Source organism: Heptranchias perlo, chromosome 9 (genome assembly GCF_035084215.1).
Source record: "Heptranchias perlo isolate sHepPer1 chromosome 9, sHepPer1.hap1, whole genome shotgun sequence".
NCBI classification, from domain to species: domain Eukaryota; kingdom Metazoa; phylum Chordata; class Chondrichthyes; order Hexanchiformes; family Hexanchidae; genus Heptranchias; species Heptranchias perlo.
This window is the reverse complement of record NC_090333.1, coordinates 77598650-77617529: the sequence shown is the minus strand read 5'-3', so window position 1 is coordinate 77617529 and position 18880 is coordinate 77598650. Positions and strand designations below refer to the sequence as shown.

The window sequence follows — 18880 nt, the reverse complement described above, 5'->3', positions numbered from 1 at the left end:
CAAATATTAAGCAAGGGATGGAACACCTTGCATATAAAGTACTCTCCTTTCTCTAAATAAATTTTAAAAAAAATTCATACCTTCCAGGAAAAACTTGAAATTTAATTTATTTCCCTTGGCCACAGCTGCTAATCATTCCACACTCAGCAGGAAGCTGCTTATGTCAACGACAACACCTATTACTGAGCAACCTCACAGGGATCAACATTAATCAGCATTCTTTCCACCTTCATTTGTCAACTTGGAAGTGCCCAGGCTGTGAAAGTTCAGGATCTGGGTCTCCTGAAAAATGTGTCAAGTTCCACGAGTACAAGCTCGACTCAATATTAAACACTTTTAAGCATTACTATTCACAAGATCACGAGATAGATCATCTTAGCTCATCCATCCAGAAAGACCAAACAGCACCCGAACATGCATTCACACTGCTTCTCAAGTGATTCCATGGGGACAGGGTGAGTCCCTACCTCTCCGCCACTTCTCTCAACTCCACAGCCATCTCTGCGCCAGCACGTGTCCAGCATCAAATTGTGGATAAATCACTATTTCCTTCCGCTGTCCATTGGTATTTGGCCCCTGCCATAAACTCTACTCCCTTGCCAATGACTATCTGCCTTCTCGGTCTTCATTCAAGTTGAACTAGACTGTGCTAAAATCTTAGTGCCTTACTTAATGCAGAAATAAGCTTCAAATCACACATCTGAACTGCCATTAAGATCGCTTACTTCTAACTCCTTAATAGCACTTGTATCAGCCCCACCGCCACTGAAACCCTTTTGCCTATTTTCGTCATCTTTAGACTTGATTTCTCCTCGCTGGCCTATAATCCTCAAGTGGGCCGAGGTGAAAATGGCGTTAGGGGTATTAGCTGTGTCAATTGTCCTCAGATTGGACATATTTATGAGCTTCAACCTGTTCCCAATGTTGGGCCAGAAACTGCTGGCAAGTCGCATCACTATAATGACGCATTAACGTCATTTGCCATTATTAATTTGTAAAAAAATCCAGCAACTTGCAGAGGAAAAGAGATACTCCATGAGTTCTAATTCTCCGCAAATTGCCAGACAATTTGCACCACTCTGCCGTTAGCCTCACCAAAGCTTCCCATCAATTAATTGCGATTGTGAAATTCCTGGTTTAACAACAGTATTACTAATGATTCCTGCCGCAGCCATTTAGGGCTGGTAATTAATATTGTAGACAACTCTGGTAATGAAGCGATTTATGGCTCTGATATGACACTCAACCTTGGAGGCCCATAAAGGGACCGATGAAGCTGCGGAGTCTCACTCCAGAAGGTAATGAATTGTTCCTAGAATTTTTAAAATTCTTTTTATCTGTCTTGACAATATTTTTGTGCTAGTCTTGCCATCCGCACACCTGTTAAGTGTCAGAAGGCAATAATTTTCAGGACGCCAAGTTGTTTCGACACTCAGAAGAGGGTTACTCATTCAAATGCAAATTAGAGAGATTTCACATGACGTGTGGTAAGTGTAGCATGCTTGGAAGGAAAAAGGTGACTTTGGACCTATGGTTCCCAAAGCGCTCTCTCCACCACTGGGGTTTTCCTCATGTCATTTCTAAGTCTGTTGTAGACTAGATAGAGATTGATTGCTATGATTAGGCAACAACTCCATTATCATTATTATACGATTATCAGGATGGTAGAAGGCAAACTAGATGGAACTTGATCTTTCTTCTTCTAGAAATTCCTATGTTCCCATGAAAACAGTGCAATGACGTACCCTCTGTTCCTGATCACGATGGACAGGACCACTGGTTCTATACTTCATGGGTCAAGAATGTTTGTACATTTTGCACACCTACCCTGCCATTCACTCATTAACTTCTTGAGCACCAATACAACAATTCTTAAACACAACTGGGTTACAATGTCATAAGAACATAAGAAATAGGAGCAGGAGTAGGCCAATTGGCCCCTCGAGCCTGCTCTGCCATTCAATAAGATCATGGCTGATCTGATCCCAACCACAAATCTAAAGAACACAAGAAGTAGGAGCAGGACCCGGCCACTCAGCCCCTGGGCCCTCTCCGCCACCCACAGGGTATTGACCGATCCGAGCTCAGCTTCATGTCCAATTTCCTGCCCACTCCCCATAACCCCTAATTCCCTTTACTTCCAGGAAACTGTCTATTTCTGTTTTAAATTTATCTAATGATGTAGCTTCCACAGTTTCCTGGGGCAGCAAATTCCACAGACCTACCACCCTCTGAGTGAAGAAGTTTCTCCTCATCTCAGTTTTGCAGGAGCAGCCCCTTATTCTAAGATTATGCCCCCTAGTTCTAGTTTCACCCATCTTTGGGAACATCCTTACTGCATCCACCCGATCAAGCCCCTTCACAATCTTATATGTTTCAATAAGATTGCCTCTCATTCTTCTGAACTCCAATGAGTAGAGTCCCAATCTACTCACCCTCTCATCCCTGGGATTAACCGAGTGAACCTTCTTTGTACTGCCTCGAGAGCAAGTATGTCTTTTCTTAAGTGTGGACACCAAAACTGTATGCAGTATTCCAGGTGCGGTCTCACCAATACCTTATATAACTGCAGCAATACCTCCCTGTTTTTATATTCTATCCCCCTAGCAATAAAAGCCAACATTCCGTTGGCTTTCTTGATCACCTGCTGCACCTGCATACTAACTTTTTGATTTTCTTGCACTAGGACCCCCAGATCCCTTTGTACTGCAATACTTTCCAGTCTCTCGCCATTAAGAAAATAACTTGCTCTCTGATTTTTCCTGCCAAAGTGCATAACCTCACATTTTCCAATATTATATTGCATCTGCCAAATCTCCGCCCACTCACCCAGCCTGTCTATATCCCCTTGCAGGTTTTTTATGTCCTCCTCACTCTCTACTTTCCCTCCCATCTTTGTATCATCTGCAAATTTTGATATGTTGCACTCGGTCCCCTCCTCCAAATCGTTAATATAGATTGTGAAGAGTTGGGGACCCAGCACCGACCCCTGCGGAACACCACTGGTTACTGGTTGCCAGTCCGAGAATGAACCATTTATCCCAACTCTCTGCCTCCTGTTCGATAACCAATCCTCCACCCATGCCAGAATATTACCCCCAATCCCGTGATTTTTTATCTTAAGCAATAATCTTTTATGTGGCACCTTGTCGAATGCCTTCTGGAAGTCTAAATACACTATGTCCACTGGTTCCCCTTTATCCACCCTGTGCGTTATATCCTCAAAGAACTCAAGCAAATTTGTCCTCTTCTTCTGCTTGTTCTTTTAAAATCTTACTTTTCCTTTCTGTCTCTTTTCTCTCTCTCTCTTAATCTAGTCTCTTTCCTCTTTCTGTCTATATTTCATTTGACTCTAATTCATCCTATTTCCTTCTCTGTCTTTCACTCTGTTTCTTTCTCTAACCCTTCCTTTCATTGATCAAGGGGATAAGGCATTAAGCACCACGTTCATGAGGTCCCAGACGCGACATGGACATTGCTGCACTGTTATCGGATTGACGTTCCAGCAATTGGCGGTGCAAATATGGTGTGATGTCAATGGTGAGCATAAAAGTCCAATTAACATCATTCACCGTCAAACCCACCATTGCAGCAATTTTGAGCCTATTAACTCCATCCACCAGAATGGAAGTCAACCCGAAAATTGGCAGAGACAGCAACACAGTTGGCCCAACTATGCACTGTTTAACTTCAGTCTGTTTATATCCGCAAATGAGGCAATAGCAACACAAAAATTACCCCCATCTCTCACTCGGCTTCTTCGTAACCCAGTGCTTTGAAGCTAGGGATCAGATGCTTGGCTCTTCTGTGCAGCATATCCACGCCTTGAGTGTCTCCTTTCTGTCTTGGTGACCAGAACCATAAGTAACACTTAAAACATGGTCTGACGAGAGCACAAACAGTTTGAGCATGGCTTCCTGTGATTTTTACTCTATGTATGGCTGTAGAGATCAGCAGTCAATTTGCTTTCATTATTGCTGTTCAAATAATTGCACATGTTGAATCTACTAAAACCTGGGATCCTTCGCAACTTCATCCGTAGCTATTTCAATACTATTCATGGAATACTTATGTTGTCCTTTGTTTCTTTCTATATGTAGTATTTTATACTTGTCCATGTTAAATTTCATCTACCATTGTTCAATTTCCTTACACATTGGCCAAGATTCTCCAGGCATCTGACTCAATACTTCTACACTGCCACCGTACCCCTCTCAATTCCTAATTAACACCTTTAAAAAATACCCGCGACTTCCTCCCCTACATCCAATTTGTTATCCACTTCCAAGTGTTACAAATTCGAGTCAGCCATAGGTACGTTTTTCAGGTTCAGTGCCATCAGCCATTCCCAAAGCAATCTGAATGCCGTACTTTTATGGGAGTTGACTCACACTGCCCAGTATCTACTTGCTTAATAGTGTAACCCAGGAGATGTAACAAATTTTATATGGATAATCCTCCAGATTACTCCTGATAATCAATTCCATTCTTTTATCTGATGCTGAAATTAAACTAATGGTTCCATTGTGTCACGCTTTTTGAAAATGGACACACAGTTAAGCTTGTCGAACATGAAAGGAAAGCCGTGATAAATACAAATTCAAAATCTAAGTCGCAACACTACCAATATCCACATCCGTAATCAGCCTCATCTAATCAGATATACCAATACCTATTTTTTTTATTGCCCGAACATACATGTCTAGAAATTCATCCATGTCTTACATTTATACCATGGTCGGTCATGTACTCATTATAGCTTTACCTGTGGGATAAATGTAATCCATGATGGAATTTCTAGTCAATTATGTATTTACACCCTTGGCTTTAACAATCTCTAAGTGGAGAGAAAATACAGAATAATCTGTCAGATATGATGCGGCTCCTGTGTTATATAGGAACATAGAATCAGGGGCAGGCCATTTAGCCCCTTGAGCCTGTTCCACCATTCAATGAGATCATGGCTGATCTGTGACCCCATATTCCTTAATACCTTTGGTTAACAAAAATCTATCAATCACAGATTGTAAAATGCTTTGTTGTAGAAGTCAAGCATCTCTCAATGTTCCTCTTCTGTTGCCAACAAACAACGTTATTGAAAACATTCCCTACCGTAGGCTTTTTGCCTTCTTTCAGTAGCGTCTTCCTTCTCAGAACTCCTTGAATTGTAACAGTCCCTGGGAAAAGGTTCACTGCCAGCTCCTCGGATTCCACAGAACTAGCAATAAAGACAAAGACAAGGTGAAAAACAGTGGTTCAATGCAGCAAACCCTACTGGTATAAGGTTATTCAACACAAGTTTCAACCTGGATGGTTTCATGTTAGCAATTCTAACTTAAAATTGAATATATAAAACCGAGAAAGGCTCAGTTTACTGTGCCACTTTTCTGCACAGTTCACAGTACTAGCCACTTAACCAAAAGGATTTGTGTTTGAATTCCACCGCTGACATGTCAAATCAGCTGCCCCACTAATTGAGAGGAGATACTGTAGTTTGTTTGTTAAAGATTACCTAACAATTTTGAAACATATGTTTCGAGACTTCATTTTACATTGCATGTTTTGAAAAGACTTTTGGACGGCACTGCTGTATAGAGCAATTTCCTCTAAAAGTACATGTATCAGGACTGACTATGGGCTAGGTCACTACTAATCAGGAGCCTATTTATCTTCCCTTGAAGCAAACACTGTGGTAATTATTGCTATATGTGATACAGATATTTCAAAAATTTGTCTTGACTCTTTCCTGGAAGTATTTTACTTCAACAAAGATGAACTATGGCTCATATTAGAACACAATTACTTCAGTGCTTCATTATTTGGAAGTTAGAAGAATTTCTTCATTAATGAAATATAAATATTTCCAAGAACAAGACATCATTTGTTTTCCCTTTCCAATTCTGTCCCGTGCTCTCTTGAAGGCAGAGACTCTTGCTGGGATACAGTTTCATGGGCACTGTAGTGTTTAAGATAGCTTGCCCAAGTGACCTAAGACTGTGGGTGTCACCAACTTAATCGACCGCAGGGAGGCATCATAGACCAGCCCCATCCTCTTGTCACCTGAATCCACGTGCATGCTCTTTCCAGCAGGGATCATTGGGTAGTAATCAGGAGCAGGAACTGTACATAATCGTCTTCTTCCTAGCCTGGGGCACTGAAGCCACCTGCAGTACCTCTCCTGCTACCTTGCTGAGATCAGGTACCTCAACACAAATTGGGAACTGAACGCTCCACCTGCTGGATCTGTGAGATTCAGTTGCACATGCTGCTTTTACCAAATGGGGTATGGAGGGAGTTGAGCAATCAGTTACTAGTAGCAGCTTTCAGTGAATCAGATCCTGTTCATTATCCAGTGACCTTTGCTGGAAAATGTGCGTGCGCAATTGCGTAATAACAAGATTGGGTTTTTCTGGGATGCCGCCCCACAATCAAATAAATATTTTTTAATAATGAAATCTTGTGTGCCAATGCAAAATCTGACTGAAGGAGGAGCATTTACATGGAATTTTAAAAAATACTTTTCAGAATAAAGGTGTTTCATTATCAAAGAATTTATAAATGCCTCTATATTATGATGATGATGTGGAGATGCCGGTGATGGACTGGGGTTGACAATTGTAAACAATTTTACAATACCAAGTTATAGTCCAACGATTTTATTTGAAATTCACAAGCTTTCGGAGGCTTCCTCCTTCCTGAGGAAGGAGGAAGCCTCCGAAAGCTTGTAGATTTCAAATAAAATCATTGGACTATAACTTGGTGTTGTAAAATTGTTTACAATTCTATATTATTACACAGCAGAATCATTTACTTGTACTGTAGCACTAAAATTACTTCTATTTTCAACACAAGAAACAAATCAGAATGTGACAACACATCAAATACAGTCAAGACCTTGGAATCAGACATAGACTGAGTGAAACTGTTAAAGGGAAAGGCAATGCAAATTTAAAAACCAACCACCACATTAGTAAGTTGATTTAAGGGAGAGAAAGCAGATCAATTCATCTGTGTTAATGTCACCCCTTCACCTGATTATACACCTTGGACAGAAGAGAAATGTGCCAACTGACTCCTTTACAAAAGAAATCATTACCTGTTGGCCTTCATGTGGCCTCGATAGCCATTCCTCCCAACCCGTGGCACTGGACAGAGAGAATGATAGAACCGGCTCCTGCAGAATTTTATTATAAGTTTGAAAAAAAGCAACCTTCGACAGCACCACCCAAACCCGCGACCTCTCCCACCTAGAAGGACAAGAACAGCAGGTACATGGGAACAACACCACCTGCACGTTCCCCTCCAAGTCACACACCATCCCGACTTGGAAATATATCGCCGTTCCTTCATCGTCGCTGGGTCAAAATCCTGGAACTCCCTTCCTAACAGCACTGTGGGAGAACCTTCACCACACGGACTGCAGCGGTTCAAGGCGGCTCACCGCCACCTTCTCAAGGGCAATTAGGGATGGGCAATAAATGCCGGCCTCGCCAGCGACGCCCACATCCCATGAACGAATAAAAAAAAAAATATTCTTTTGATTTTTCCCAAGTTCTATTTTTAGATTGCAAGAATCCACTCCATTGTCAAATAAATGAAACATTTAAAGTAATCTTTTGGTTCTTGTGGTGAGACATCTCTCCCTTGCCACCCTCTACTTCTTGGGGAAGGGGGTGTCTGGGGTGACCCACTTCCAGGCTTCTACCAGTGGCACTCTGAACCAATTGACGAAAGTCTTAGTAGACTCCAAATTTCTCTCAGGGGAAGAATGCAACATCCATTTGGCATTTCTCACCAGATGTGATTGGGTATCTGTTGGGGATTGAATATTAGCATTCGACTACTTTATGGTAGCTCTGCATACATGTGTAATCTTCCAAGAATTTTTATCACAGAATGCTGCTTGTTAGTGCGCTAATATACTGCCACTGAGGCCTTTTCCAAAACTATTCTAAAAGCATTAAATGATAAGAACTTATCGATAAAATAATACTGGAAATAAAACACTTAGCACAGAGAAAACACAAAAACAAATAGTTGTTCTGTGGAGTCACCAGAGAAAAATCTTTGATCTTTGAAACTAATTCTTATCTGGCAAACCTTTCCTGGATTTTGTGATAAAGACCAATTTAAGGAGCATGGCTGGGTTAGCACTGTCCTTTCACGTAGGGGCCCTGGGATCAAATGCAACCCAGACTGATGGGATAAAACTCTGTGTTCTCACTCTGCTGGCTATGAAGGTCCTGTCTGTCTGAAATGAATTTAGAAATGTCACCCTAATTCCTGGTGGAGAGCAGCCAACATAACAAAACTGTCAAATTGAAAGCAATCTCTCTCAAAAGTCACAAGTGTGGCTGGTGCGGGAAATGATTCACACTAGTGCTGCAGGAAATGTTATTTTGACCGTTGGGAAAAGTACAGCCATACTCTGCAGCTGGCTGTACAGCACCTCACCTGGGAGTGCTCAATACCTGAACATTCCACAGTACTAAGATCCCTTACCTTGACAAGCACAAAAATTCACGAGAAATTCACCACAGTATCATTGAACATATACGTACTTAACAAGCAATTTACCTGAAGCTGGTAGAAATTGAAATTCTGCGATATTATGTAGCCATAAATAAACAGACCTCATCCATTAAGTTCAAATTTTCTTATACGGTTATACTTTGAGGACAACTTTTGCATGTCTTTTAAGGTTTTTACACTGATTACTAAATGCAACAATTTGCAATTTCCATGCTATTAGCTGCAGCTGAGGTGTGGTGCTGTTTGATAATGTGCCAAACTGTTATCAAAGTATACTATCAATTAGAGTTTTGCATAATTTTAACATGAGTGTTAAGTGCTGAGACGATGTGCCTAAAGAAAACGTTTGGGTTTGTTATTTCCATTATTTGGCTTGTTTTTGAATTTGCTTTAAAAAAAGGTTTGAGGCTCACATAGAACATTTGGTACCTGTGGGTTTTATTATTTTGTGAATTAAAAACTTCCTTCATCAAAAGAGAAGACTGCGAAACAGGATTTGCATAGAATTACATAGAATGTACAGCACAGAAACAGGCTATTCGGCCCAACTGGTCCATGCCAGTGCTTATGCTCCACATGAGCCTCCTCCCACCCCTCTTCATCTGACCCTATCAATGTAACAGTCTATTTCTTTCTTCCTCATATGTTTATCTAGCTTCCCCTTAAATATATCTATGCTATTTGCCTCAACTACTCCTTGTGGTAGCGAGTTCTACACTCTAACCACTCTCTGGGTAAACAAGTTTCTTCTGAATTCCCTATTGGAATTATTGGTGACTATCTTATACTTATGACCTCTAGTTTTGGTCTTCCCACAAGTGGAAATATCTTTTCTATGTCTACCCTATCAAACCCTTTCATAATCTTAAAGACCTTGATCAGGTCACCCCTCAGCCTTCTCTTTTCTAAACAGCCCCAGCCTGTTCAATCAGTTCTGGTATCATCCTTGTAAATCTTTTTTGCACTTCTCCAGTGCCTATTTATCCTTTTTATAATATGGATACCAGAATTGTGCACAGTACTCCAAGTGTGGTCTAACCAAGGTTCTATACAAGTTTAACATAACTTTAAGTAGAACTATTATTATATATAAGTATAGGAAAGTACCAAAAGTCACGGAAAAGAGAGCAAACCATGATTTCATCAGAATTTTCTTTGATGTTGTAAAAACCCTGACATCCAGCCTTTTGGAGTGATTTATTGGCAGTCCAGATCAGCTCTTGGCCCAATCTGAAGCCGCAGCCACTTCTATTTTCTATTAAACCGTTCCACCAAGGTGCACAGGGATACTCCATAATGTCAATGGACTGGCATAGTGTGTCGTGAGATCTGACTTTAGGATTTCCATGTGGGTAAAGAAATTGACGTTTACAAAAACGTCAAGCAAAATTATGGAAATCAGTGCTTTATTAAAATGGGGTTATACCTTGAACAAAGAAATACTCTCCCCTCCCCCACAGCCAGACTTTTCTCCCTGTTAAATAAAAGGTGAACCATATTACTGCACCAAAAACATTCAACTTAGGTAATGGGAATCAGTGTTTCAAACCTTGTAAATCTCCCAAATGGGCAGGCTTATCAATGCTATACATTGTTAATATTTTTTTATGTCATGGCAAGGCACGACAGATCCATTTAAATGTTAAGATCACTGAACATTTACTTTCCAGCATCAGCATATTTGCATTTCGATGCCATTCAGTATTTAGATGAATATTTTGCTGTAAACATACAAACAGAGCTATGTGCATAATAGTGGCAATTCATCAGTTGCAAAGTTGATACACATTTTTTTCACAAACATTTTTGGCACTGGGATGTCCAGCATAAGAAAAATGCAAAATTTTAAAAAAGCCTAAGAATAAATAAAACATTGCATTTTCAAGCAGAATTGTCACTGTCAGTAAATTGGACATATGATCCAGTTCACAAACCATCTTGTACAGTAGAGACATTGGTCCGCCCATTATCAACAGCCTGTTGACGAAAGCAGCATCATTAACACAAGCCCAAGCTATGGAACTGATGAGTCTTCAGAGCCATTATATGTCCATAAGACAATCCAGAGACAGGTGGCCATTGCTCTTTCTGTGGAACAGAAGGCATTCGCCATCCCCATCTGCTTCCCCAAAGTCCCTTACCTTTCAAATGCCGGCCACGACACCTCTTCACTGAGTTCTGAACCCTCACTGCTTCCTGAAACAAAAAATGTCAAGGTATGTTACATTGTAAGTTGTCCTTTAAAGTTAAGTAGCTTTTGCAAAGTTGTAATGTTGCTCTTTATCTCCTTTCTAGCAGTGAAAGTCATAGAATCATAGAATGGTTACAGCACAGAAAGAGGTCATTCGGCCCATCAAGCCTATGCCTGCTCTTTGTAAGAGCAATCCAGTTAGTCCCAGTCCCCTGCTCATTCCCCATCGCCCTGCAAATTTTTCCCGTCAAGCATTTATCGAATTCCTTTTTGAAAGCCACAATTGAATCTGCTTCCACCACCCTTTCAGGCAGCGCATTCTAGATCATAACTACTCGTTGCGTAAAAATGTTTTTCCTTGCGTCGCCTTTGGTTCTTTTGCCAATCACCTTAAATCTGTGTCCTCTGGTTCTCAACCCTTCTGCCAATGGGAACAGTTTATCTTTATTTACTTCATCTACCCGTCTTGATTTTGAACACTTCTATCAAATCTCCCCTTAACCTTCACTGTTCCAAGGAGAACAACTCCAGCTTCTCCAGTCTATCCACTGAAGTCCCTCATCCTTGGAACCATTCTAGTAAATCTTTTCTGCATCCTCTCTAAGGCCTTCACATCCTTCTAAAGTGCAGTGCCCAGAACTGGACACAATACTCCAGCTGTGGTCAAAATAGTGTTTTATAAAGGTTGAACATAACTTCCTTGCTTTTGTATTCTATGCCTCTATTTATAAAACCCAGGATCCTGTATGCTTTTTTAACCGCTTTCTCAACCTGTCCTGCCACCTTCAAAGATTTGTGCACATATACCCCCGGTCTCTCTGTTCCTGCACCCCCTTTAGAATTTAGTTTACATTGCCTCTCCTTATTCTTCCTGCCAAAATGGATCACTTCGCACATCTCTGTGTTAAATTTCACTTGCTATTTGTCCCCCCATTTCACCAGCCTGTCTATTGTCCTCTTGAAGTCTATTACTATCCTCCTCACTGTTTACTATGCTTCCAAGTTTTGTGTCATCTGCGAATTTTGAAATTGTGCCCTGTACATCCAAGTCCAAGTCATTAATATATCAAGAAAAGCAGTGGTCCCAGTACTGACCCCGGGGAACATCACTGCACGAGGGAAAAACCTACTTGACCTCATCCTCACCAATCTACCTGTCGCAGATGCATCTGTCCATGACAGTATTGGTAGGAGTGACCACCGCACAGTCCTCGTGGAGATGAAGTCCTGTCTTCGCACTGAGGACACCATCCAACGTGTTGTGTGGCACTATCACCGTGCTAAATGGGATAGATTCAGAACAGATCTAGCAGCTCAAAATTGGGCATCCATGACGCGCAGTGGGCCATCAGCAGCAGCAGAATTGTATTCCAGCACAATCTGTAACCTCTTGGCTCGGCATATTCCTCACTCTACCATTACCAACAAGCCAGGGGATCAACCCTGGTTCAATGAGGAGTGTAGAAGAGCTTGTCAGGAGCAGCACCAGGCGTACATAAAAATGAGGTGCCAACCTGGTAAAGCTACAACTCAGGACTACATGCATGTTAAACAGCAGAAGCAACATGCTATAGACAGAACCAAGCCATTCCACAAGCAACGGATCAGATCAAAGCTCTGCAGTCCTGCCACATCCAGTCGTGAATGGTGGTGGACAATTAAACAACTAACGGGAGGAGGAGGCTCTGTAAACATCCCCATCCTCAATGATGGCAGAGTCCAGCACGTGAGTGTAAAAGACAAGGCTGAAGCATTTGCAACCACCTTCAGCCAGAAGTGCCGAGTGGATGATCCATCTCGGCCTCCTCCCGATATCTCCACCATCACAGAAGCCAGTCTTCAGCCAATTCGATTCACTTCACGTGATATCAAGAAAGGGCTGAGCGCACTGGATGCAGCAAAGGCTATGGGCCTCGACAACATCCCGGCTGTAGTGCTGAAGACTTGTGCTCCAGAACTAGCCGCGCCTTTAGCCAAACTGTTCCAGTACAGCTACAACACTGGCATCTACCCGACAATGTGGAAAATTGCCCAGGTATGTCCTGTCCACAAAAAGCTGGACAAATCCAATCCAGCCAATTACCGCCCCATCAGCCTACTTCTCAATCATCAGCAAAGCGATTGAAGGTGTCGCGACAGTGCTATCAAGTGGCACTTACTCACCGATGCTCATTTTGGGTTCCTCCATGACCACTCGGCTCCAGACCTCATTACAGCCTTGGTCCAAACATGGACAAAAGAGCTGAATTCCAGAGGTGAGGTGAGACTGACTGCCCTTGACATCAAGGCAGCATTTGACCGAGTGTGGCACCAAGGAGCCCTAGTAAAATTGAAGTCAATGGGAATCGGGGGAAAACTCTCCAGTGGCTGGAGTCATATCTAGCACAAAAGAAGTTGGTAGTGGTTGTTGGAGGCGAATCATCTCAGCCCCAGGACATTGCTGCAGGAGTTCCTCAGGGCAGTGTCCTTGGTCCAACCATCTTCAGCTGCTTCATCAATGACCTTTGCTTCATCATAAGGTCAGAAATGGGGATGTTCGCTGATGATTGCACAGTGTTCAATTCCATTCGCAACCCCTCAGATAATGAAGCAGTCTGTGCCTGCATGTAGCAAGACCTGGACAACATCCAGGCTCGGGCTCATAAGTGGCAAGTAACATTCGCGCCAGACAATGACCATCTCCAACAAGAGAGTCTAACCACCTCCTCTTGGTATTCAACGGCATTACCATCGCCGAATCCCCCACCATCAACATCCTGGGTGTCACCATTGACCAGAAACTTAACTGGACCAGCCACATAAATACCGTGGCTACAAGAGCAGGTCAGAGGTTGGGTATTCTGCGGCGAGCGACTCACCTCCTGACTCCCCAAGGCCTTTCCACCATCTAAAAGGCACAAGTTAGGAGTGTGATGGAATACTCTCCACTTGCCTGGATGAGTGCAGCTCCAACAACACTCAAGAAATTCGACACCATCCAGGACAAAGCAGTCCGCTTTATTGGCACCCCATCCACCACCTGAAACATTCACTCCCTTCACCACCGGCGCACTGTGGCCGCAGTGTGTACCATCCATAGGATGCACTGCAGCAACTCGCCAAGGCTTTTTCGAAAGCACCTCCCAAACCCGCGACCTCTACCACGTAGAAGGGCAAGGGCAGCAGGCGCATGGGAACAACATCACCTGCACGTTCCCCTCCAAGTCACACACCATCCCGACTTGGAAATATATCGCCGTTCCTTCATCGTCGCTAGGTCAAAATCCTGGAACTCCCTTCCGAACAGCACTGTGGGAGAACCTTCACCATATGGACTGCAGCGGTTCAAGAAGGCGGCTCACCACCACCTTCTCAAGGGCAATTAGGGATGGGCAATAAATGCTGGCCTCACCAGCGACGCCCACATTCCATTAACGAATTAAAAAAAACCTTCCTCCAGTCTGAAAAACTGTTCACCACTACTCTCTGTTTCCTGTCACTTAGCCAGTTGCATATCCATGCTGCCATTGCCCCTTTTATCCCATGGACTTCAATTTTGATGACAAGCTTGTTATGTGGCACTTTATCAAACATCTTTTGAAAGTCCATATACACATCAGCCTCATTGCCGTTGTTAAGCCTCTCTGTTACCTCAACAAAAAACTCAATCAAGTTAGTTGAACATAATTTGCCTTTAACAAATCCATGCTGGCTTTCCTTTATTAATCCACATTTGTCCAAGTGACAATTCATTTTGTCCCAGATTATCATGCACAATAACAATGAAAAAAATTACACATCTGAAAAACATCTTACGACTGTTACGATAATCACTTAGTAAAGAAGCACAGCAAAGAAGAAAACTGGGACAAACTCCCAATACTATCTTCTATTTATTCTCATATCAGTGGACTGGATGATGCAGCTGGTTAGCACACTCCTTTCACCTCTGGGACCTGGGCTTCAAAGCAGTATAGGATGAAAGTCTTAGCTCTCTATCAGTTGCAAGGGACTTAATTGAAATGAGTTTTGATGGTTTCGATCCAATTCCTACTGGTCACGAGTAAAATCTATTAAATATTAAGCACGGTGAGTGGTCTCAAGATTCCAATGGTACTGTGCTTGTAGGTGGTGCTGTAAATGTAAAAAATATAAGAAATAAGAGTAGGCCATACGACCCCTCAAGCCTGCTCTGCCATTCGATAGCACCTTCTACCTCAACTCCACTTTCCCGCCCGATCCCCATATCCCTAGACTCCCTTAGAGTCCAAAAATCTATCGATCTCAGTCTTGAATATACTCAACAACTGAGTATCCACAGTACTCTGGGGTGGAGAATTCCAAAGATTCACAACCCTCTGAGTGAAGAAATTCCTCATTTCAGTCCTAAATGTACGACCCCTTATCCCAAGACTATGTCCCCCAGTTCTGGACTCTCCAGCCAGGGGAAACAACCTCTCAGCATCTACCCTGTCAAGCCCTCTTAGAATTTTATATGTTTTAATGAGATCATCTCCAGAGAGCTCATTCTACTTAATCTTTTCTCATAGGACAACCCTATCATCCCAGGAATCAATCTAGTGTAATGTTACGTGACTAATTGATTATAATGGGGCAACACCTAACATTACATGACAAACCGTATTCAAACCTCAGGAACCCCAACTTGCTCCTTTCACAAGGAAGATGGTCTCTTTGCTCAAGATATATGCAAGCGAGCACAAAAAAGTTTTATAACATCAAAGCAAGTAGAGCATTTGCCATCGAATGGTATTGAAATGCGGATCAGGAAAGCCATCATCAAGCTTTAAAAGTCTATCAACTATCCCATTCCAAAATTTATGCGCAAATGAAGAGATCTTATATAGCAAGGCTGAAAATGTGAGTGAAGCATAAAACCGTGAAAAAATATTTAGCTGAATAGTAAACAGATTAGTCACTAAAGCACCCATTGATGAAATGACAATAAAAAATGTGCTAGCCAAGGACACACTGAAACATGCAAACCAGAGCAGTAACCTGCACCACAAACCAAGATAAGAAACCGGAAGACTTTGGACTGTTAAAACGAATGGCAAATCCTCTGTATACCCCTCAACTGAGCAGACATCATGGTCCCTTCCTACTTCACTGAGCATAATCCCACACATCATGGAGCAAAAAGTATAGCATAACAATGCCCGTGCAAATTAAGCAGAAATCTTAGCATTTTCCCCCAGTGACTGAAAATCAGAGCACCCACACCCCACTGCACACTCAAGCAGAAATCACACCTTCCTATAGCCCCTAATGTGCAGAAATCTCTTGACCAACACACCCCCAACTGAGCAGATATACGGCCATCATCAACCTTTTCTCCTGCGAGCAGAAACAAGCACACCAAAGTAGCATTTCGGCCACAGTCAATTCTTCTACTGAGCTGAAATAAGAGCTGCCCCACCACTGATTAGAAATCAGTAGAGCAACCACCCTTCACCCTGCCCTTGGCCCCCCTCCCCCAAAACCACGTTGAGCCATCAGAAACAGCACCCCTCACCCCACCGAACAGAAAAACCAGCTCCCAAACTCGAACCTCCGTACATAACCACGTACGTTGATCATTAAAATGTCATGGACAGGTACAGAAAATAATCAAAAAGGCTAATGGAATGCTGGCCTTTATATCTAGAGGACTAGAGTACAAGGGGATAGAAGTAATGCTCCAGCTATACAAAGCCTTGCTTACTACTGTGTTCAGTTCTGGGCTTCGCACCTTACAAAGGATATAATGACCTTGGAGGGAGTGCAGCATAGATTACTAGAATGATATCTGGACTGCAAGGGTTAAATTACGAGGAGAGATTACACAAATTAGGGTTGTATCCCTGGAATTTAGAAGAGTAAGGGGTGATTTGATCAAAGTTTTCAAGATATTAAGGGGAACCGATAGGGTAGACAGAGAAACTATTTCCGCTGGTTGGCGAATCCAGGACATGGGGACATAGCCTAAAAATGAGAGCCAGGACTTTCAGGAGTGAAGCATGCAAAGGGTGGTAGAAGTTTGGAACTCTCTTCCGCAAATGGCAGTTGATGCTAGCTCAACTGTTAATTTTAAATCTGAAATTGATAGATTTTTGATAACCAAGGGTATTATGGGATCTGGGTCTAAGGCGGGTATATGGAGTTAAGTCACAGTTCAGCCATGATCTTATTGAATGGCGGAACAGGCTCGAGGGGCTAAATGGCCTACTCCTGTGCCTATATTCCCTACTGAAATACAACCAAACCACCACCACCCCCCATCACCATTTCCCAAGGAACGACAAGCTCAGCATTCCTCGCCCCTACCGAGGTCCTGCCATATCCCGCCCCCAGTATGGGCAAATTCGGCTTTCCTTCTGCACTAAGCACAAATTTAGCCTTCCCTCCCTCCCCAAGAATAAATCCCCGCCAACACATAACAAATTTAGGCCAAGTCTTGACCCCTGTCAGCAGTGACTCGTTCCCCTAACCCTACTGAAAAGCAAATTTTGTTCCCATCCATTCAGAAGCAATTCAGCCCCATCCAGGACCCTGAGCTGAAAGCTTACCCTCTGTAATATGCCCACTCCACCACATAAGAAAAATACTCCATCTCCCAATGGAGATGGAATTTGCCTCTCGCCCAATGCAGGTCCCCCCCCACCCATCAAGAGGAAAAATGGCTCTGGCCCAGTGTCACCCAACTCTTCCCCATCCGCCCTGCCTGGTCTCCTCCACTCCCTCTCTGGGCTCCCTCTTCCCCCCACTGTGAAGAAATGGGCCCTGGCAAATGCCATACACCCCTCATTATCTAATGTTGTTCTCTTTCCTCCACTTGCTTCCTGCCCTATCCCTCTCCGCTTACTCTTTCCTCTTCCTCTCCCTTGCCCCAGCCCCCTCTTTCTCAGATTGTCTTCCCTGTTGTCATATGCGTCCAGTTATTCCATTGTTTTCTAACCTTCTGGACCTGAATACTGGACTTGGTCTTGACTGTGTAAAGTCATTGGAGATTGACTAGCAACAATAAAATGTCCACAATCTGACATTAAACTGCTTGTGTGTTGCTCTGACGTTGGAGTTAAGGCACTTGGTCAGATTAGAATAGAGAGAGCTTTACTGTGAATATGGATGAGTTAAACCTGACCTGGCAGTGCAGAATGATGGCACTGAAGATTTTGGCAAGCCAAAAGTCATGCAAAATATCCTCTTTAGACCAAAAGCTTTACATGTGAATGAAACTGCCGGAAGTTAATTACTGGCTAATTCTTGATTGCTTACAATGGAGATTGGCTCTTGATGACAAATGGGATGTGTACTCTATTATTATGGACCTCACCTGGTTTATTTAAAGTCTTGAGGAAAATCTTCAGATTTTGATTTCTCTCTCCCCCAAGGTAATCCTAGAAATTTCTAGGAAATCCAACCTTAGCACTTATATTATTTATCTGTGGCTGGTTGGTTTCCAATGCATGATGTTCCCATGGTTCCAACTCAGAAACTTGTCGTTTGCCCCGCAATCCCATTTCTAAACTACATATTAAGCCAGCTCATTGTTTGAAAGAGTTACTTGACATAGCATTACCTGCTCTTGTTGGGAGTGTTTATTTCCATTGAAGCTTCTTTTTAAACTCTATGTCAACCAACATACGTGTAATAAAGATAGCATTGTTATCCAGTAATCCTTGCACTTGCGACTCCTTATCTGCCTTGCCTGCCGCAATACCAACCCATTGTTAGCACTGGTTTATCAAACATTGTTGAATGTAAAACCTTTTGTGGATCATGTTAATTTGTGGATCTGAAAGTAGCAAATGTAACCCCACTATTCAAGAAAGGAGGGAGAGAGAAAACAGGGAACTACAGGCCAGTCAGCCTGACAACAATAGTAGGGAAAATGCTAGAATTTATTATTAAGGATGTAGTAACAGGGCATTTAGAAAATCATAATATGATTAGGCAGAGTCAACATGGTTTTATGAAAGGGAAATTGTGTTTGACAAATCTAATAGAATTTTTTTTGAGGGTGTAACTAGCAGGGTAGATATGGGGAAACCAATGGATTTTCAAAAGGCATTCGATAAAGTACCACACAAGGTGTTACACAAGACTAGGGCTCATGGGATTGGGGGTAATATAGTAGCATGGATTGATTAACGGACAGAAAACAGAGTAGGAACA

General features: G+C 42.5%; 1 protein-coding gene across 3 annotated transcripts in view; it reads right to left on the bottom strand.

Moving 5' to 3' along the window:
* ralgps2 (Ral GEF with PH domain and SH3 binding motif 2) overlaps positions 1-18880 on the bottom strand; it is a 413674-nt gene that overhangs the window by 33667 nt on the left and 361127 nt on the right. For 2 of the 3 annotated variants that reach the window (XM_067990774.1, XM_067990772.1), the window contains 3 exons: positions 10674-10728; positions 7097-7174; positions 5113-5218 (listed from right to left, as the gene is read on the bottom strand). In XM_067990774.1, the coding sequence (XP_067846875.1) occupies positions 5113-5218; positions 7097-7174; positions 10674-10728 (239 nt within the window). The remainder of the gene's footprint in view (positions 1-5112; positions 5219-7096; positions 7175-10673; positions 10729-18880) is intronic. The other variant, XM_067990773.1, reaches the window with a different exon arrangement.